The sequence below is a fragment of the Lichenostomus cassidix genome, chromosome 1 (genome assembly GCF_008360975.1).
Source record: "Lichenostomus cassidix isolate B80296 chromosome 1, HeHo_3.0, whole genome shotgun sequence".
Taxonomy (NCBI): domain Eukaryota; kingdom Metazoa; phylum Chordata; class Aves; order Passeriformes; family Meliphagidae; genus Lichenostomus; species Lichenostomus cassidix.
The window spans coordinates 109,731,949-109,753,633 of NC_139479.1; the positions used below are offsets into that span (position 1 = coordinate 109,731,949).

General features: G+C 39.8%; 1 protein-coding gene and 1 long non-coding RNA gene across 2 annotated transcripts in view; one reads left to right on the forward strand and one right to left on the reverse strand.

Moving 5' to 3' along the window:
• Positions 1-7,155, reverse strand: part of LOC146445531 (uncharacterized) — a 35,582-nt gene extending 28,427 nt beyond the window's left edge. The window contains exons 1-2 of the long non-coding RNA XR_014852571.1: positions 7,064-7,155; positions 6,047-6,147 (exon numbers count right to left, since the gene is read on the reverse strand). This is a non-coding gene — a long non-coding RNA (uncharacterized LOC146445531). The remainder of the gene's footprint in view (positions 1-6,046; positions 6,148-7,063) is intronic.
• Positions 7,156-9,497: 2,342 nt separating this feature from the next.
• CHMP2B (charged multivesicular body protein 2B) lies at positions 9,498-21,205 on the forward strand. Its single transcript, XM_085075624.1, has 6 exons — positions 9,498-9,672; positions 12,643-12,734; positions 15,588-15,782; positions 18,076-18,178; positions 19,146-19,252; positions 19,375-21,205. Exons 1-6 carry the CDS (start codon positions 9,639-9,641, stop codon positions 19,486-19,488), a joined length of 645 nt encoding a protein of 214 aa, XP_084931750.1. The 5' UTR covers positions 9,498-9,638; the 3' UTR covers positions 19,489-21,205.
• Positions 21,206-21,685: the final 480 nt, after the last annotated feature.

Sequence of the window (21,685 nt, forward strand, 5' to 3'; positions counted from 1 at the left end):
CCAGTGTTGATACAGTAAATTAACAACTTGAAGTCATAAGTCTTGTTTGACTGAACATCACCTGTCCCTGCAATAGACTCATGCACCTAGTCAGGTGATTATTATGAAAATCCAGCACTACGTGTAAAGAGCTCAGAGGATTAAATGAAGAACTGTTTCTCAGACTCTCTCATTGACAATCAAGGACTCACAGAACCCTTCTTGGTTCTGTTCAAAGTGATCCTCAAGCATGCAAGTCACTAAGAAGCAGTATTCTTTATCTACCTGGCTACATATACTGAAAGCAAAATGAAAAACAGCTATTGTAGAACATGGGTTAGGCAGGACATTTAGCTTTGTACTTTACAGAGTGAAATAGCTGAACTCTTCAAAACCCACTTTAGAGGAAAAGAAATTTTAGAATTGAGAGCATGAAGGAACTTTCCTTATTGTATTTCTAAGTGTATAGAACAATTCCACTTTGAATGGAAACAAACAAATTATTAATACTTTAAAGCAACAAGGTTCACATTTCTTCTTCAAAGTATTTAACATTATTTCTAAAGAAAAAAAAATACAATTCTATTTAGTATATCAATGAAATTAGAAAGGAAGTCCTACTGAAGGACTAACTCTCCTTAATGCCCTTATTCTCCCTTCATTATGCCACTGATGTCCCACGACAACAACATTAATTTGACATGCATGAGTTATGACCCACTGTTGCTTGCACAACTCTCAGGAAGCCTAAGGCAGGGTTTTTCTGCTTTGGGTATTGGGGCCAGAAGGACCAGGCAGAAAACCAGTGCAATAGAAGGAGCAATTAAGCTACAGGTTGTTTTGCTGTAAGCAGTTAACCAGCTGTGCCTAATAAATTATTTGATTATACAACATCTTATAGCTTTGACATCCAGTGTAACCGTGCATAAAACTAACATTCAGTGGCTTTGTACGTTTGCTTGTGTGATTATAACTTTAATTCCTCCTGGTGCTCATTAATGAATCCTAGCAATCCAAAGCACTACTGGGCTTTCCATACCGATGGTCAGCATGCTCAGAGCACCTCAAAGACATGGACTAAAATACAACCATCTTGAGAAAGAAGTGGGAAAGGATTGTTATTAGTATTTACTTCTGAAAAACAGACCTGTGCAAGGCCACTCTCACCCAGAGTACCAATGAGTAAGAGGGGGAAACTGAGGCACAGATACATCATATGTGTTTGTTTATACCATGGACACACACAGGTGCACACACAAAACACAACTCAGTGGAGGTATCCAAGAAATTCCTGAACTAGAAGTCTGATTTATTATTTTTTAATAGGTAGAATAACATGCTAATGTACACAGCCTGTTTCTGGCACTTGCTCTGCTTTGCTCAGCAGCTCTCCATCATCTCTGCATGCAGTGCTTCATGTCTGGGAGCTGAAACTATGGACTTCACACTTCCCAGTCCCACACTGACCCTGTGCTACTCTGCATCCTCACTGGAGAAAGGGGAATTTGCTCTGTGCAAGGTCTTGCACACACTTGAATTACAAAATATCATTGTGAAACAGCCCTCACAACCACTACAAGTCTGAAGCGTTTCCCCCCTCAACATGTCCATTTCCGAAAAAATGCTGGCATATGAATCCTCTTCGTCTCCTCATGTGGCCACAAAGAGCCACTGACCCTGTCGTTGTTCTCTAGCTGAATATCCCAGTCCTCCAGGGGGGAAACACAAATTGTCAAGATGGCTCACAGGACCATCACACATCACATATAACAAAGCACTGAATTAAGCACATCTCCAAAAAATTCAGACAGCAATTCATAAACTATTAAATGGAAGATTATAATAACAAATAGATGAATTCAGTTCTCCATGGATAATACATGTATAAAAATGCTAATCTTTGAGGCTAAATTATTCACAACGAATGAGTCAATCAGCCCTATTCCCTCATAGACCACTATTTCCGGGAGCTATTTATAAGTGAGACAAAATTGATGTGCTTGTATCATCTATTTCTGTACAAGAGGAAAGTGCATGATAATCCTCTTTTTATTCCCTTTATTAAGGCATTCCACGAATGTGAATGGAAACAAAAACCACAAGAACTGTCTGTAATTGATACTGCAGTGACAGCTAAATTGCAAGTTGGTGGATTTGGCCAACATTACGAACTTTGTTAGCTCTGATCAGGCACTTAATAATGAAATACCTCATTTATTAAGTGATGTAGTCAGCAGACCTCTGACCAAAATAGCCCATGTCAGAGTGCCATCACCATCATGTAAAATACCTGTTATACAGGCACTGCTCTTTTAACCAAAGTATCTAATTCCCAGGAGCAGCTACAATCAGAAATCACTACTGCAAAACAAAGCACATCACACAGAGTTCTCTTCCCTGACTTCCCAGCCACAGGATCCTCTCCTATTTGGGGGGACTCAGATCTCCTGGACAGCAGAGAAAATAATGCAAGCCCCAATGAAAGGACTTTTCTGCTGAAGAAAGATCAATCCCTTGAGTACAGGTTCAGGATAACTTTATGGGTCTGGGGCATCAGGACCATCTGTGGTCCATGTTCTCACTCTAAAATAGGACCAAGGTCCATAACTGTCACACACTTTTTTGGCAGCTGCAGCCATATCAGAATCAAGGAGTGAGTGAACTTAGAGATGCTGTTTTATAGGCAAACAGTTGCCACATCAGTCACTTCAAAAACTCGATATAAGTTAAGAATAAAAGAGCCACCATAAAAAGATGCATTTCCAGCTACAATTTAAAGGTTAAGCCAGACAAATTCCCTGCATCAGGATCTAATGAGATTGCAAGGCTCAGCTCAGGAGACTCGATGTTGTATGAGCAAAGGAGAGGCTGCTCACACCACTTCCGTCACTGACAGCTGAGCCTCCCAGAAGGATTCAGACACTTCCCTGGATCCTGGCTGCCTCGTTTACCAAAGAAACATCCCAATTAACTTCTACAGGGATTATGCATCGAGTTCTTGCTGAAATTAATGTGCCCAAATGTCTTTCCTGGCTTTGTAGGATTGAATCCTCATTTACATGTGGCTGAGTGCCTCTCCTCCTCCCTGGAAATGACATATGTTTTATCCTACCTGTATAAAGGGACAATGGCATCAAAGGGTTAAGAAGGAAACTTAAGCATGATGTAAAAATACAGTTTAAACTAATAAAAAAATTAAATGCTTTTTTAAAGAGAGAAAACAGCATTAATTTTTTTAAATACTGACTCTCACACAAACAACAAAGAGCATAGATGCAACTAAAATTAAATGAGATTCAAAATTGCTTCCAGTGTTGGTGCTGAAAACAAAGCATGCACAAGGGTCTACTACACTGCTCTCTTGCAAGGCATAAACCAGGTCTGCAATAAACTGCTTGATGCTGTCTTGCTGGTCATAAAGCTACAAAAAAAAAAAAAGGGAAAAAAAAGGGAAAAAATAGGGATATGCTATTTTTTATAACACTTCAGGGTCCAATGCAATATAAAATATATCTTTCTAGTAGTGTATGCTTTCAGAACAGATTCTAGTGACTTTGAGGTTTATATACACTTCTTTCAGAGAGGAACTGAACATATTTTTTGTTGGATTGGGCCATAGGCAGCTATAGCTGTTCTCAAAGGACACTGTAAATGACAAGCATTCTGAATCCCAAGGAAAATATAAATCATTAACAACAAGACCAAGATAAGAGATCCTTGAACTGACATTTCCCATCTTAAGAGATAGTTTTCTATTCCCTTTATATTTAAAAGAAATATTAACTTTCCTAAATATATTAAAATCATTTTATCTTCACATGGATGCAAGAATACCATCAATTCCACTCAATAAATGCAACCCCAAAATCCCATCTCTGTAGATCATTTCTTTGACTACTTTCTCATTTTCATTGCCTCCTTCCAGGTGGATCCTTTGGTTGTTCACCACAAGCAATGTATGGATTTTCTAGGTTTGTAAGGCATTATTTTCAGACAACTACTTGTAGTGTCTTTTACTTGGAAAAAAAAAATACACCCACATTCTCAAATCTGAACCTATTTTAATTCAAGCCTTGATGTGTTAAACCTTGATGTGTAGTGAACTCCAGCTAAATTAACTATAGCAACTCTACCACTAATACAGCATTTTTCCTGGGCAAAATACACTGTATTTTATCTAAGAGACACATAGGAAGTACAAACAAGACTAACATTACCAAAAAGGTCTTCTCTTTAAGATCAAGAGATTTGGTTTAAAGGCAAATTATTTGAAAACAAGTTGCTGAGGCAATGTTCAATCAAAATGACTACTATCAGCCATAAACATATGGGACCCACTAACTACCCAGGGTAATAAGTCTTGTATATTATTGCTGGGAATTCCTTCAAAGCCCAAATCATTTTCAGTTTGTAAAGCTCCCTAATTTATTTTCCATGGTTGGGAGGAATCTGCTGCTAAACTAAAAATACACTTTTACCCCCCATTATCTCTGCACATAAAGAGTCACAGAGCTTTGGGCTAGAATTAACATGAGATAGGCTATTATGACTGCAAGAACATTTAGCAGTCCCTGTTGACTTTGCAGTTTGTAATAATAAATATCCTCCCCATAATATCTTACTCTATTTTTTCCAAACTTCATGCCTTGAGGAAGTCTTGAAGCTTGTGATAAAAGGCTAACGGTATTTACCTATTTTGTTGCTAGCTTGGATTTCCTTTTCTCCCTGGGAAAAGTCATTTAAAGAAATGATATTTGCAAGCAAAAGCTCTTAAAAGTATAACCTTTGATTTCATGAATGCCCTACAGAAATATGATGTCCTACTGTAGTTGATTACTGAAGCAAAGCTGACTCTGCTTGTATAAAGTAATGGCACTATTTTATGGCGAAGCATTTGCTCTTCCACGAAGGAAAAAACCTTGTAATCAGATGTGAAGGTCGTAAAAGATGCAGCCTGCAAGTCACAAGTGTCCTATCATCACCAATCAAGGTGATAATTAAGACCAGGTTTCTGTGAGGAGGGGGTAGGCATTTAGGGGCTTCACAAAGTACTGAACTTCATGCACATAATAAACGTACTTTAAAGTACTCTTACTTTATGAAGAAGATGCTGAAAGTGACTAAAAGTAAGATGTACTCTTGCATTCTTAAGTATCCTACTTTGCAAGGCTGATTCTGTGCAACAGAAAAAACTCCCCTGCTCTGTATACATATTAAGGATGAGGGAGTTTGTTGTTGGGGATATTTTGAGGGTGGGTTGGGGGGGGGTTTGTTTGGGTTTTTTTCACCCCAGAATTGTTCACAAATGCTTTTAGGAGCAAAAAAATTGAAATGAAGACCACATCCTTTATACATTCATGGTTCTGGTTCACTGAAAGCTTTTCAGCAAACTCAAGTAATGCTTCACATTTCAGGCACTACAGTTTTCCTTTAAACCATTCTTGCTGGTTTTTTTGTTTATTCATAGGTCTGTCAAGTGAATTCAGCAGATTATAAAGCAAAACATGCATATCACAAATACTTTCTCTCATAAAAAGACAATCTCCATCTCCAACAAGTACTCACAAAGAACAAATTAAATCAAGCCATGCTTACACACCTAAATGTGTATTTCCCTCTACCCTTCCACCTTGAATGTGGTAAGGCTTAGAAGAATCTATTGGTAATTGATACTTTGTAGACAGAGAAAGCAAAAAACAATTAGGTTATGAATAGGACAAACAATACACTCTCTGCTTCACATACATGCCCAGTTCTACTTAAATTGTGAACAGATGGAAAGCAAGAATTCTCATATTTCAGATTCACCACATTCCTCAACAGTTTTCTAAGTCCATAAAACTATACTTTTAAAAAATCAAAATGTTTAGAATTATAAACTATTTCCAAATAGATAATCCACTGATCTTTAGCTTACTGACTTGTTCCCCTTTGCCACCTCATTTATTGTGGTATTATTCTCTCTGGGCAGCAATTCACTACAGCCACTATTTGTAGACAGCTAATTTTCTCTTATGAAATCTATTTCAATAATTTTACTTTCAGTGTTATAGAAGTTATTTCATACCTGTGTATTTGCTAAATGTGACTCCCAGTTTTCCTCCTGTGAATGAGGTATTTTTCAGTTCTTGTGAGATTTCCACAAATGTTGCTGGAAAGTTGTCTAATCTGCAAGGTGAAGGTGAGACATGCTGTATAAGACACTTTTTTTTTTTTTACACTTGCACACATATATAAATTATTTCATCTTTAACAAAACAGGCAAATGAATTTAAGAGCTACAGTACTGGAGGAAACCTCCACCATGTTACAGCCACAACAATTCCCTGATTGTCCCTCTTCATCTTCTTTATCTTCCTCTCTAAGTCCGTCTTCATTTTTTCCTACCATTTCTAACTCCTTACTCTTCTAAAGTTTACACCCTCCACAGCCACACATTTAACAGAGCCATAACACCCAGACAGTGCCACTGCAGATCCAGGTGTTGGGGTGAACTGCAGCCTGAGCTTCCCTTGGGTCTGCAATTCTCTCCCTGCTTTTTCCTTTCTTCTCCCTCCCAGCCCAGCCCACCTTCACATGACAGGTTATAAAGTCATGTAGCCTTTAGCACACAGTCTCAAAAATATTACATAAGTAGGTAGTTTGGTTACAGTGAAGCTCCTCTGGGATAAAGTAAAGCATTGCAGAGTTTGGAAAGTGGCCACTTCCTGAGGCCCCAAAGACTCTTCCCCCCATAACCTTATTCTATATGCAAAGTGCTGTGCATTTAATATAGTAATACATTTATCCAGTCTTTGAAAATTTATCTTTCTCAGGCCTCTGTAATTTTCAACTTAACCACTTCATTCTTCACTACACATGGCCTCATTTAATTTCCTTATATCTGGAGAGCAGGAATTAGACAGGCCCAGAATAGATCAAACAGTGCTGAATTTGGGTCATTATCCACAAAGCATCCCAAGACAGTCTGCCTTAGCTGTCAGTGAAAGTTCACTTGCAATGTTTTACTCACACTAGGAAAGGAGATAGGAAAGACTAGTAACCTTCATTAGACCAGAAAGCCTAGCAAAGTTTAAAGCATTACCTCAAGAGTTTCTTCGAGGCTCACGTGTCTCACCTCTCCTTTTTCTCCCAAGAGCATGGCCAGGAATTTTTTTTTTTCCACATCAGAGACTTTATCTACTATTCTACAGAACAGCACCTGAAAGTACTTTTTAAGGGTCTCTCCATAGCAACCATTTTATCTGACCACCTGAACATGTTTAGATTTAAGCAGACTGATTGTTGCCACCTGATTTAAATTAACCATGGGCTTAAATACTCTGGTGCACCAATGCTAGAATAGCTTATTTATGCCTTTAAAAACAAACCCTTCCTCCTTTTTCTAAGCACAAGCCTGGAATACAGAACACCAGCTTTCCTCCTGTTAACCTGTTTTTGTTATCCATTCATTTTTCATACTTTGACGTGAAAGTTTTCATTTTCAAATTAATACAGGATATTGTATCATCCTGCTAAACCAATTTTTGTGTCCCAGTTTCACTCTAAATCCAACAAACAGAAAACACGCAGTCCCTGCTTTGGTTGGCTAGTGATATTTGCACACAGTCACTAAGGAAAGGTTATTTCTTCCATCTGATTGATTTTTTAGAGTTTGTTGCATAAAGAAGTAAGATTTCTTTTTTTTTTACATTTTGATTGGTGATTACATCCTGAACCAAGTCAGAATCTAAAAGAAACAGTGATATTTAAACACTGATAATTTAAAAGATAAATTTGAGGGCTTCTCTTATCACTACTACCAATACATACAATAGCATCCCAGCATTCAGGCTTATAACACAGAAAAGTAAATCTTGGCAAGCAATAGCTCAGACATACTGTATCTACTGCAGTCATGAAGTCTATTATGGACATCTTTGTTTATCTCATCACAATTAAACATTCATGAAGAAATATTACGGAAAAATGCATTTCTGGTCTCACAGCTAATTAGCACAATTTAAGAGTACCCTGTAGTTAAGCTGCCCAGCCTCTCTCTCAAGGAAAGTGGGGATCTGAATCTAAATTACAAGTGCTCTCCTCCCCCTCATCTGTGCATTTTCAAAACCAGGATTTCAGTCTTGCTTACTAACCCATGTCTGACTGATCTGACCTAACAAAGAGTACAGACGTACAGGGATAAACTTGTAAAGTGTATTTTATTTAACTTGCCCCATTGAGAATCACTAAATTTTCACTGTATCTATGTCATCACACATTATCTGAGTTTCAGCCTGGAAAAATCAGTGAAAAATAACTAGAGGGACACATGCAAAACAGTGAAAACTTGTTATTTACAACAAAATCAGTGTTTTCAGAAAATCAAGGAATCTGACACCAAACACATAGTCTGTACCTTCCTATGTCCACATACATCCTTGCACTGCTATTAGAATATTCTAATAGATTGGTTTTTCCATGAAAGGTTATAAAAGTGTGGTTTATTAGGGTACTGCAACCATAAACTTACAATTGTTTCTCGGGTTGGATTTATATCTAGCCATCAAAATGCATTACTACATTCCAGTCACTTCTTTTTTTCCTTGCACATTAACATAATTCCCCCCCAACACTTCAACATAAGTGAAGTTATATCTAGATGATATTCAAACCTACAGCTCTGTATTTTTTAATAAAGGTCCTCTTTTTGTTTTCTAAGGGCATGATGCATATGTAGGTAATAGCCAACAATGAAACCACAGCTACATTATAAAATACCTTATTAAAAATTAAGGCTTGTAATTACATATTGAAAGCCAAGAAAATTATTTTCCATTTTCCATACTCTTGTGCACCGTGGTGGCTGTGACCCTGAGACAAAGGCTTGTCTTGGAAACTAATGTGTATTTAGTTCTGCAGACCCAGCAATGGCTCGGGGTGAGGGCACAGAGCCAGGATGCTCCTGAACAAAAATCCTGACCCCACAGTTCGTCTGCCAGGGACAGGCAGTGACTCCAGGTGTGTCTGATCGTGACCTGTGCCCACATCCCTCCAGATGCCCATGCACCAGTTTGCCTCATGGAAACTCGCTGGATTTCCACAGTATCTGTGTGCACATGATCCGGATTGCAGCAGAGCGCAACCACCGAAAAATAACCGAAGGGACACACGAAAAACAGCCAAAACTTGCTGTCTGCAACGAGACCAGCGCTTTCAGAAAACCAAGCGGCGAACCCGCAGAGCCTAATTAACTTTTAATATGCTTTAATTTCTAATATTTACACGAAGCAAACCCAGCCCACTGAGCGGGACAGGGAGCGAGCAGCCAGGGGACATCACCGCCCCGTCCCGGCTGGGGCTCATCCCCAGGACAGTCCCGCAGCGCCTGTCCCGCGGCTCGGGCTGGCCAAACGGGGGCTGCCAGACACAGAAACCGCGCAGGGGGGAAGAACAACCGCTCCCAGAGCAGCTTCCGCTGCCCCATCCCTCAGCCGGGCCGCAGGGTGGGCGGGCGCAGCGCGGAGCTCCGGCCCGGCCCCTGCCCGCCCCTCGGCGCCGGGAGGAGGAGCCGGGCAGGCGATCGCGGCCCGGCCGCTTCCTGGTCAGCGGAGCAGGAGGCGACAGGAGCCCGCCGAAGCGGCTGCGGGGGTCCGGCGGCCGCGGGTCCGGCTGCCGCCATGGCCTCGCTCTTCAAGAAGAAGACGGTGGACGGTGAGTGGGCGCCCGGGGAGGCCCGGCAGCGGCCGCCCCCAGCTCTCGCACGACCCCGGGAGCGGGGCTGGTCCCGGCCGGGGCTCCAGGGCAGGGGGAGCCGGCGGGGGTCGCGGCCTCGGGCCCGGCGGAGCGGGAGGTGGCAGGGAGGGCAGCGGGAGGAGCGCCGGGCCGCCCGCCGTGACTCACCGGGGCGCTGCGGAGAGAACCCGGGCCGAGCCGGGCCGGCCTGGCATTCAGCTGCGGCAGGGGGTGCCGGCGCTCCGGGGGGGATGCGGGCCGGGCCCGGCCATCCCGGGCCGTGCTGAGGGAGGAGGAGCAGCAGCAGCATCGCTCTGGCAGCGAGGGAAACAAAACAGGCCCGGCGGGAGTCGCTGGGGCCCAGAGGGAGGCGGGGGCGAGCGGTGCCGCCGTGAGGGAGCAGAGCCGCCTCCGCCCGGCCCTGCGCTCCCGCGGGTGTGGAGACAACTTGTGTTGGCTCTTTGGAGCCAGCCTGGCGTCACAACGCTTAAACTTCAGCAGCAATAACCATCCCCGAAGTAAAGCCCAGAAAGATACCTGATCCGGCAGCAGGCCGGCGGGCGATGCTCTGCTGTCCTCTCCTCACCGTGGTGCCCCAGGGCTGGTGAGCACAAGGTCTGCCTCTGATATGTTGGGTGTCCCGTGTGAAGTCTGCTGGGTCGGCGTTTGAAAAGGGCTCGCTAAACACAGCGCTGTTCATCCACCAGCTGTGTGCCACCGGAGGAGAACATGCACAGCTCCACCTGGCTCTGCCCGCTTTACATGGAGCACCTGGAAGGGAGCAAAGGAAAGGAGTTGGCGCTGAGCTTTTCCATGAGCGAGGAAGGATCGCAGGAATCTGGGCAAGCCCTGCTGCGTGTCTCTTGTCCAACCTGTTTTAAGGAATGGAGGTGCTTCCTCCTTGCCCTGGTGTGTGTGACGGCAGTGTGACACACAGGAGTGGCTGTTGGCAAAAGGCTATCTCAGAATAAAATCACCTGGCCTATTCTGTCTGCCCAGGTAACTGGGAATTTACATCGATTATCAGAGAGAAACAAGAAGCAAGTTCTAATCTTGGCCTTCACTTGCAAAAACAGATGAAAGGCTCTTTAACTGCAGATAGTTGTTTTCAGTTTATTGCTATCTGTAGTTTGAGCTACTCTGGGGAATCAGAAACCACAGAAATAAGATTGTTCTCACCATTATTGTCTCCTGAGATAAGTACTGTTCTTGTTTGTTGCCACCTTGAAGTTCCTACCTCTCAAGCTTTCTATAGTAATGATTTTTTAAATAGTGTAGTTAGAAAAGCCAGTCTTGTTTGTAGCTATTAAGCTTTTTCTTTCCATTTCACCAAGTGCAGCTGTGCACTTGGTAATATAAAGTAATATACGTTTATTTACCTTCAAAATTACTTGCCTGTAGCATTTTCAGAATGATGTTCACTGCTGCTTTGCCAGTGTGAAGAATGCAGTTATATTCCATGCCATCTTTCAGTTCTTAGTTAATGTCCACCAAAAAGTCTGCATCTCCCAAGGATGCTTTTTGTGTAGTACTCAGAACAGTAGTAGTATTGTAAAAACAGGTGTCTTTTTCACACTGTTTTTTTAAACTATGCATTTCTTTGCCCAAGAACTGGGCAAATCTCCAACAAGGTTGGAAGAGGAAGTGTATGTTCTGTCTTTAAAATGCCACTGAAGGTTTGGGGTTTTTTTTCTGACTCAAACATATTTATGTTGAAATAATTTCAGCAATGGATGTTTTACTGTATTTCTGACTTTGGGAACGAAGAATGTGTCTGCTTCTATCTGTTTGTGGAAAAATTGCCCCAAGCCTTAAAAAAGGAAAAGGCTGGCCTGTGATTCTAGATTTTGTCCTTTAATTCTGTGAGTATCTCTGCCTGGATATATTGATTTTCACTGCTTCAAACTTTGTAAGTACAATAGTAGCACTATTAATACAACAGCACTTCTGTGGATTAGAAGAAAGAGCTCTAAACAAAGTTTATGTGACAGTCTGCTCCTTTCAAACTCCCACCCAAGGTGTAGACATAGAATAGATTAATCTCTCCTAGATAATAACTTCTTTCCTCTGTAAAGGTCAGAGGATGCTGAGTCACATGCAGACCTCCTGCTCTGCCTTTGCCCAGGTGAATCACACCCAAGATAGATTGTAAATCCTATCAAAAGTTAGTTACAACTAGCATGATTGATGCCTAGACTGTAAATAATACTTGCTTTAACAAGAGGATGTTACCAGTAAATAATTTTTAGTAGTGCAGTGCAGAGAACTCCTGTGAAGGATGATAGGTTTCACCTGATAGACAGTGTTCAAGCTTTGCTGGCTGGGTCAGTTGTCAGGAGACTGAAATTTGTTTTAAAGGCCTCCATTTTGCTATTTTATTATTCTTTAGCATCTACTAATTTAAAAGGTTCCAACACCTTTATAGTCTGACTTGAAGAAGGGCTGCACAGATGTGGAGGAGAGGCAACTCCCCAGAGCAGTGTAGGATCCAGGATTTACACCTGGGATTATTTTCACTGTTCTAGTGGAGCTCAGAACTCCTCCTCTGCTCTGAGATCTCATAAATCAGGTTCCTTCAGCTGCTCTACCTGCTGCAGTTAGGCCTGGCTGGTTGGAAAGCAGTGGGATGGCAGAGAACATGATATTGCTGAGTTAGTGCTGCACTTGCAGGAAAGTGTGTGTACTGATGTCCTACTGTGGGTTAAGGCTCTTGCTCTGATTATGGTGCAAAGTAACATCCTAGGTAAAATAGATTTTTTTTTTTTAAACACTCCTGACACAATGATGTTGTATACACCAAATGGTATTTTGCTAATATTTTATGTATCTGAAATGCTGACACTTCACTGTGAGCAAAGGGAGGTGTCAAACATGCTACATGTCAAGGTGCTTAGCAGATGTTTATGGAGTGTTGAAAACTTTGCCCAGCTATCAATGTTTTCTTTCCAGATATAATAAAGGAGCAAAATCGAGAGTTAAGAGGCACACAGAGGGCTATAAGCAGAGATAGAGCAGCACTTGAAAAACAGGAGAAACAACTGGTAAGTATGGCAGGGAACTTCATTTGCTCTTTCAAACAAACACACACTTGATATAAAAGAAAACTTGTAAAGTTTTAAATACAACTCAATGCATAAAAAGTAAATACTAAAAAATGTAATACTAAAAAATACTAAGTTATTCTAGTTGTGTTGGAAAAAAATTTGCTGTCTGAAAGCAATTCTCAGCCTCTGACATAGGGAAATCCTGAAACAATGTGTTTAGATTAAAAAGCCACATTGGGTTTTCCCTACAGTTCCTGGTATTCTCTATCCTTCAGAAGGGTTTTTTCTAAAAGGTTTGTAAATCAGTGGTCTTACAGTGAAAAAATTAAGAGAAGTACAAGTGCTATCACATGTTACCATGATTTTCCAGTGGGAGAGACTACTTGAAAAACCATAGGATTTCATGAATACCCCATCATAGGGTTGTTACTTTCATTCATACAGAACTTCCCTAAAATAAGCTAATAACAGTAGGACTGTTTGCCTCAATTAAGATGTGATTAGAACTTACAGAGTGTGAGCTCTGAAGCACTCAGTGGATGAATGCTGCACCTGTGTGGCACTATAAGTGCAGAAATGGATGTGCCAGATGGTGGAGTTTGATGCATGAAGAATGCTCAGGCTGTGGGAAAAGCTGTGCAAATCCAGCAAGTTCCAGCAGCTATTGAGGTGGTAGTTCAGGGCAGCAGGTTGCATGAACACCAAGAGATGGGGATAATAAACTAAAAAATTGTTTCTGGAAGCCTTGAATATGTAAGATATAGTAAGTTGCTCATAAATAAGACATTTTTCCAGTATGAAATATTCCAACTCTTGAAATAACCTTAATTTTCCCAAATACTCAGGCTGAAGTTTTAATTACTTACTGCATTAAACTGTTTCAGAAATGTTGGAATTCTGAGGAGAAGAAGTAACAAGCAGTGAAATATGTATTTGAAAAAAAGTTAAAATTTGCTGTTGGAATGAGAGGACCAATAGACAATAAATATTAATTTTCAATGTCAGATCAGGTGAAGAAGGATCAGGGACTTATCAGTCAATCTCAAAACATTTCATTATGTACTTTCTCTAGAAAGACTTTTTTCTCCTTTTAATTTTAAGGTACTACTCTGAGAAAACCCAGTTATACAGTTATATTAATTCCATGGATAAAAATACCTTAATGTATGCAGGCAGTTCTGTTTCAGTTCAGTAACCTGATATGACTGTATGAATTTTGATTATTTGCATAACTGACTTCAATAAGCTTGCCCCAAACCAAACAATGTACCCCAAATATACCCAAATTCTGTTTAATTAAGAATAAAATCATCTATGTATAGGGTTTGATTTCTGCAGCGATTTAGCAATGGTTTGTATTTTGCTTTGAAAATCAGGTTATAAATGTTATGCAGGTCTTTCATTTTACTGAGAAAATCCCTATTTTCAAATGTTTGCTGTTAAAACTATGGGATGCAGACTAATCCCTCCAACCTTCACAATACTTTAGATACAAAGAAAAAAAGGAAATAATACTCTGGTGATGTTACAGGAATTTTTGTGGCTTCTGTGAGCTACTTTCATAGAGCACAGCTTTACTTCTATTTCAGGCCTCTACCATTTGAACAGTCTCATGCTGCTTCTTTGCCACTCTGTACCTTCTTGGATTAAAAATAGCATGTATGACACACCCTTTAGAAATTATGAATCTGCAGAGAAGATTTTGTGCCAGATCCATCTTTGTAATAAACTTAACTGAATTTTTCTGGTAGTCAGGGTAATGCAGTGGGTCACTTTACACCTGCCTTTAGATGTGACTGTTTTGCATGTCCTGGTGACTAGAATTTATCTCTTCATAGCTTTTTAAGTGCAGTTTTCTAGATTACCAGTGCACATAAAGTGAAGCAATTGCATACCTGTAGCAGGCATATTCTTCTGAAAAATCCAGGAGAAAGCTGGTCTTTAAAAGCTGCTTTTTCTCAGTGGTAAAAATCAAAATGGACAAATGGACATCTGCAGAAAACTGAGCCACTATGGCAAGACATAAAGGAAAAATTAGTTGCAAAGTTTACATTAGCAAGTCACAAATCAGAAAGCACACTTTGAAGAATCCCAGCTGGCAAGATTATTTATTTGTGCCAGGCTTTTTCCTGGTACCTCTGGGCTAAACAGATTGTTATTTCTCTTTGAATTGACAGATTGGGGTTTGAGTTTGGTTTTCTAAGACAGAAGTGTCTTTCTTACAGAATAAGCACATGTTAAATTAATGCCACTTTTATTATGATTTCAGTCCAGCTAAATGCTGAGGGTAAACAGCCTGTAATTACTGCCCATCTAAGTTCATCTGCTTCTTCCCCAAAAGGCTGTGAGGGTCTTTCAAGGCTGAAAAGTGCTGAAAAGAACCTGTGAACTCTCCATTTCTTACATGAGTGGTGTAATTTGATTGCCCCTGAATGTAAGAGATGAAAGTGGATTAGAGCCGTGGCACCAATAGTTAACAGGACATCATAATTCCTTCATTTTTTAGGGCTTTTCTCTAGTGTGGCTCCCTATCCAGATATGGAATCGAATGAGCATGTGGAAGTGAATGTGACATCATGCAGAAATTGAAGTCTTTGGGGGAACTGTGTGCTACCACACTGTAATTCAGTTTTATTGAGTCTTTTCCTTGTGGTCAAATCATACCAGCATGACATTGATTCTCCTAAACAGCCTTGTTAAAATAGCAAGGAGCTATTTATATAACTTTATATAACTAAAAGATATAATAGAATAGCTAACTTTTGGAATTTAATTGTTAGTGTTAAGGCTTAATTATAGTCTTTGTGTGAATGAAGATTCTGTAGACTCAATCTCACATCTTTTTCACAGGAACTGGAAATCAAGAAAATGGCTAAGACTGGTAACAAGGAGGCCTGCAAAGTGCTGGCAAAGCAGCTGGTGCAGCTGAGGAAGCAGAAGAACAGAACCTATGCTGTGAGCTCCAAAGTCACCTCCATGTCCACTCAAACAAAGGTCATGAACTCCCAGATGAAGATGGCAGGAGCTATGTCAGCTACAGCAAAAGTAAGGCACTACAAGATATTCTTCTATATTGAAATGCACCATGTGGTTGCAAAAATTGGGTTATTTTGGGTAATGGCAGGGATAAAACTCACTGCCCCAAGTGGTGGTGAGGATACAGAAGGGATATGTCATTTGGGTTTATATTATTAAATTTTTGTTTTGTCAATCCAGCCACATAGCACCAACATACTTTCTTGGGCTAGACATCTGTCAAATGCTTACATGATAAAAATAAACTAATAACAGTGAATGAACTCTTTTAGTACATAAAAACCCCAAACTCTGCTGCTGCAGTGCCTTGCCTGTATATATCATCACACACAGCTTTTATTAGGAAAAAGTAGGGCACGATCTGTCTAGAAATCAAGCCAGTGTGTCACAATAGCTTTATGGCCTTTGAAAAAAGTAGGTTATTGCTTTAGATCTAAAGTTCCTAAAAAAAAAAATCTAATCTGGAGTTCTCTGTCATTCTTTCTGTACTCTCTATGGAAACAGTATTGCATTAAGTTTTCTCCCAAATCTCATCTCATAAAAGAATGAAAAATCTGTTTTCTGAGTTAGTTGTCAACTTCTCCCTATTTTTCCCTGAACTGATAAAGAGGGATTTGGCTTTTGCAAGGAGGACTGTTCAGCTCAAGGTGCAGGAATCAGAATTAGCATGCATCAGTGCAGACCAAGTTGGGCTTTGATCCCAGTCCAAGTTAAATCCAGTTACACACAGCAATGGGACTTGGTGCAGAGGGGAATTACCACAAAGGCTTTGTGGTCAGGTGCCTTTTAGACTCAGCATGAGAGCAGATTCCAGCCAGCCAGTGACAGAGCTGTGGCTCTGCAGTGGATTTACAAAAGGGACTTGTCTGACTGATCAGGTTCAACACTTTACTCAGTGTTCCAACAACAGTGCTCATGGGAACAAGTTGGTCTTGCTTTTTAATTATTACATGGGTGACTTGTTCTTATCTATGATAGATCTTGGATTATCTTTCTTGAAACCAAAGTGTCACTAGAGTAGTTATAAAGATTAGGTCTGTAGAAAAGAAAAAAACCCCAAAATATTTTTTAAAAATTACCCAGCATTCAATAAAAATACACTTTTTGAAACACAGCAGGTACTTTTGTGGACTAGTTTGTGTAACATTATTGGAGAGGGAGGTCTTAAATTCCTCTGGTCACTTTTAAAGTGAATATTTTGCCTAATCAATGTGGGAAACAAAGAACTATAAATCTCAGAACAATCAGTGAAAAATGTATAGAATCAGTTGCCTGAACAAGCAAGGCAAATATATGAATGCACAGCTCTCAGAGTATTTTCAGTATACTTTTTAGCATTTATGGCACTAATTTTGGACATACTGAAGTCCAGCTAAATTACCTGTTTATTTTAATCATGCATCTGACCCTTATTTTCTGAAGATATATAAACTCTATCAGTGCAAATACTTTTGATGCCCATTTATAACTCTTGTAAAAGAATTTTAGAGAACAAACACCCTCCAAGTCCACAAAAACTTTTTAAATTCAAATAAGTGACTATGAACAGAGGCTTTGAGGTTCAAGTAACATTAGTATCATAATACATTATCACTTTGAACAAACTCAGACATGAAGAAGACTTCCTGTGAAGCCAGTAGTGGCTGTGGTAGATTGATACCATCACTTTTAATTAAAAAAGTCTTCTATCTTCTCAAAGATGGTTAAATTTTACATTTGAATTGTTTATGTCTACATTTAGATTCTGACATGCCACAGTAACTTGCTTTTTAGGAAAGAGGGAAGCACCCCACAGCAAGATCTCCACCCATCACACAGGTGCACCCTAAGCAAGTACTTCCTCAACAATTAAATATTTTCTTTTCTGAGAATAGTAATTTTTCCATTAAATTCTAACATAAAGAAACAATTTAGGGTCTGTCCTCTAGTGGTGGTTCAAATAAATGGTTCTTTATGAATAAGAACCTGCAGCCATTTACTTCTAAAATGTGTGTAGCCTTCAAGTTAGGAAATGTTCTCCATTCTTTTCATTCAGATCAGTCAGATTTTTCCTAAGAGAAGGCCAGGGCTGAGTCATGGTGCAAGAAAGATGTGCACATTTAAAAGTCTGTCCATTAGGGTATTAGATAACAATATTTCTTACTAAGTGCAGGCTTTGCTATTGATCTGTCACTTATCTACAGTTCTTATGGGATGTAAAGAGACAAGGAAAGTGAAATTTGGACTAAAGAGTTTTTCTTAATGAATGTATTGATATTTACTAATGTCTTGTATGATTTAAGATTTTTTTCCATATTAATAGACAATGCAAGCAGTTAATAAGAAAATGGATCCACAAAAGACACTACAAACTATGCAGAATTTCCAAAAGGAAAACATGAAGATGGAAATGACTGAAGAAATGAGTAAGTTCTGCACTGCAGGGAATAGCTGGCTGCTCTTGGCAGGGGAGAAGCAGCCTAGAAATAACTGATGCTTGAAGTTTATTTCCACTGTTAATGAGATTAAAAGCAAAAATTTAGAGCAAACAAAACAATGTATGTCTGAGCAGGGAGGCTGAGCCTTGGACTTTTTAGAAGCTCTAGATATTAAATATAGAATCCATTTCTTCCCCTCTTCCTGCAAAACACTCATCATAGTTCTGGAAAGAACACACTGGTGGGGAAGAAGGTTTGAGACCAGTCCAAGGCCTCCAGTAGGAGGACTTGAAAAATTGCCTTAATGTAGCTACTAATAATCTCAGCTTTACATACACAGTGGTATGATATGGTTCTGTCTCCTTTTCTTTATACTAAGCCACAAAAAACTTCCTGGGGAGGCAGCAAGTTTCTTGTTCCTGAGTGCACATGTCCACTGTCAGCCAACACCAAACTTCCTGGTGTTGCTCACACAATCTCCTCCCATCCCAACTGCAGCCCCTTTGTTGGTCATACTGAGTAGCATCGACTCAAACCAGTATTGTTGACCAAGATGGAAACACCTCAACTGCACACAGGTTATCTGAGTAGTTAACAACTTTGCAATGTACTTGGAGGAAGAAGAGGAAGGGGATTTTTGTGAAACTGTAGAAGATGTTTTGCAGAAATGTTAAAATCTAGTGTAGGGGGAGAAGATAGAGCAGCTGAACTCTGTTGGTGAAACGAAACATATTTATATAAGCAGCCATGCCTTACCTTCTTGTTGCTCTGGCTGTGCTCACAGGCTTTGCAAAGCAGAGCTAAGCAAGCCTCTCTAACATCCTGGTGCTTTCTGCTGCTGTCTTACACCATGCTATTACTGCTGTGTTCTGGGAGGGTAGAAACATGGTACTAGGTCATCTTAGTTACCTTCTTGCTTAATGCAGTCTGGGTTTTTTTCTTTCTTTCTTCTAAGTTAATGATACTCTGGATGATATTTTTGATGCTTCTGATGAAGAGGAAGAAAGCCAAGATATTGTTAACCAAGTGCTCGATGAGATCGGAATTGAAATCTCTGGCAAGGTATTTTTGCACAGTTCATGTGCTTTTCCCCCTATATTCCATTTTTAAAAATAGTCTATTCTAAAAGTCAGCTTGTCATAGCCTGTATAATTCTGACTGAAGAAAACTTCTGTCTCCTCTAGATGGCCAAAGCTCCCTCAGCTGCCAGAGGATTGCCATCTGCATCAGCATCGACTGCTGCCACCATCTCGGATGAGGAGATCGAGCGCCAGCTCAAAGCCTTGGGGGTGGATTAACTTACCTGTTCAGGATCTGCCTTCTGAGTGTTCGGCTGCAGACACATGTGCAAAGTGCAAATACTCTCTTTCAATGCAACTGATTTCTAGTAAAAAACTCTGAAGTTTTGGAAATGACAAGTTGAAGTTGGTACTGGAGGAAGGAGAAAGGGAGAATATTTTAAATCAGTTTTAGAGATAAGTACATTTTCGGTGCATTGCATGGAGTCTTTTTGACTCTGGACCAACCAGGGGTGTAGTTCTAATGATAAATTCACTTTTACCTGATCCAAATCTGTACTTTGGATTCAGAGTTTTCTTCCATCTCAGTTCCTGGTCTGTCTCTAGAACTGGCTATTCTGTGGCTGGTAATGCCACAGAGATTAAAAGCAAAGACAGCACCTATGTAATATTTATCAGTTTTACAAAACTATTGCTATAGAAACATTCTTAGTCTGTCATCTCTTAGAACAAATGAAACTTCACCTTGGCTCTTAGTTGGAAACTATTTTTTCCATGAGAAATAGCTTTGAAAGTCTAGCAAATTTAGGCAGAAAGAAAAAGCATTTTATGTATTTCTTTCAAATTCCTGTAGCAACTTTTGAGCTGATTAAATAATAGCTGTTCTTCTTACCAGAAGGGAAGGATACACTCCTTGTGCAGTTAATTTTTCTGGAAGAGGAATTACATTTGTTAGTGAACTTTGTTGCATGAAAGGCACTGATTGAACTCTATTGTACTGTAACATAGCTGGTTTCAAACAGAATTGCTGTGCCTTTATGTATATAAATCTTGTACCTTTGTGATTTTCTTTCAGAATGAGTCTTTGAAAGGTGAGTAAATTTTAAATTAAGATGGTTTCACAAAACACTTTGGTGAGACCTCTCTGTACACTTGATGGGACTCAGTGCTGAAGTGGAGAAATGCACTCATTCAGAAATGCAACTTGTGCACTTGAAAAAAGGACATTTGCCTGAAGCAACATTTGTATATATTTTACAGTATTTCGTAATGGAAGATAACTGTGCATAATTGTATTGTTTGCTAAGATGCAACTGATCACATTGATAAACTAAATCTTAGTTTTGAGAACAATTTTGGATCATAAATGATAACTACTTGTCTAAACACTATAATAAAAGCATTCTGGTTCTGTGGAGGTTTTTCTATGGTCTCTGAACTGCATCAACACAATTCTAGCTTTAAGTGGAATATCCATTGGGCTAAGGAATAAAAACTGCTGATACTTGAAATAGATAACAAAATGAGAATGCAGTTCCCAGCTAAAACTTCTAGATGATGTGATATTCCTCAGTGCTGATTTAGTGGTGCTGCTGCTCATTGAAAAGAAACAACAATCATCTTTGCTTTAAAAAGAGAATAGCAAAATACCTCCCAATAACAAAACCAGGATAAGTGGGGGGGACAAACTTCAAAAGGAGATATTTGTGCTAGACAAAGTGCAGCAGGAAACCTCACTGAAGCTACTGTTGTTGCACCATCTGCTGTTTGGGATTGAAGTGAGCAGAGAAAGAGAATTCATAGGAGAGCCTTCCTCAGGTTTTTGGGCTAGAATTGCAGGTGTTCTTTCTCTTTCAAAGAAATAATGGACAAACTCAATCTGTCAGGTAGTGGGTAGAAATATGTAAGTTAATATATTGCTTATATCCAATACTGGGTGATTTTTTTTTTACAAGTTATTTTGTAAAAATCTAATAAAAGGCTTTTTATTCCACAATGACTTTGTCCTCTCTAGGGTTAGTCGTATACATCTGTCTCTTACTGGGCTTTCTGTGTGAAATATTCCTTTGACTTGAGCTATAAAGCACCATAATATTGATGGAAGTTGCTTGTGGGCCTTTGACTTCACATTCAGTAAAGACTTGAGTTTGCATTTCCTTATTCGTAAGGAAAGCCCAAAGACTGCTCTTGGGCACTGAAAGAGAAATCAGTCTATAACAAAATTAGATACAAATTACTAACTTACCTGCAGGTTTATAAAGCTACCCCTCAGAAATCCTGCCCTATGTGCAGCTTGTTTCCTCCCCTCACCCCAATTAAGAGTAATTGATGGTAGTTAAGTTGGTCCTAGGAAAAAAAAAAAGAATCAGTTGCCACTTTCTGTAAGTAGTGGCTCCAGCTGCAGCAGTTGAAACTGATTTTGTTCAGCTTTTCTTCCTTAAACAATTCTCTAATTTATATTTCTGTGGCAAGAGCT

Bases quoted from the DNA above. Each gene is read 5' to 3' on its own strand.
- CHMP2B (XM_085075624.1), top strand. From the start codon at position 9,639: ATGGCCTCGCTCTTCAAGAAGAAGACGGTGGACG. The intron at 9,673-12,642 runs GTGAGTGGGCGC...TTTTCTTTCCAG, and splicing joins CAAGAAGAAGACGGTGGACG to ATATAATAAAGGAGCAAAAT. The intron at 15,783-18,075 runs GTAAGGCACTAC...CCATATTAATAG, and splicing joins CTATGTCAGCTACAGCAAAA to ACAATGCAAGCAGTTAATAA.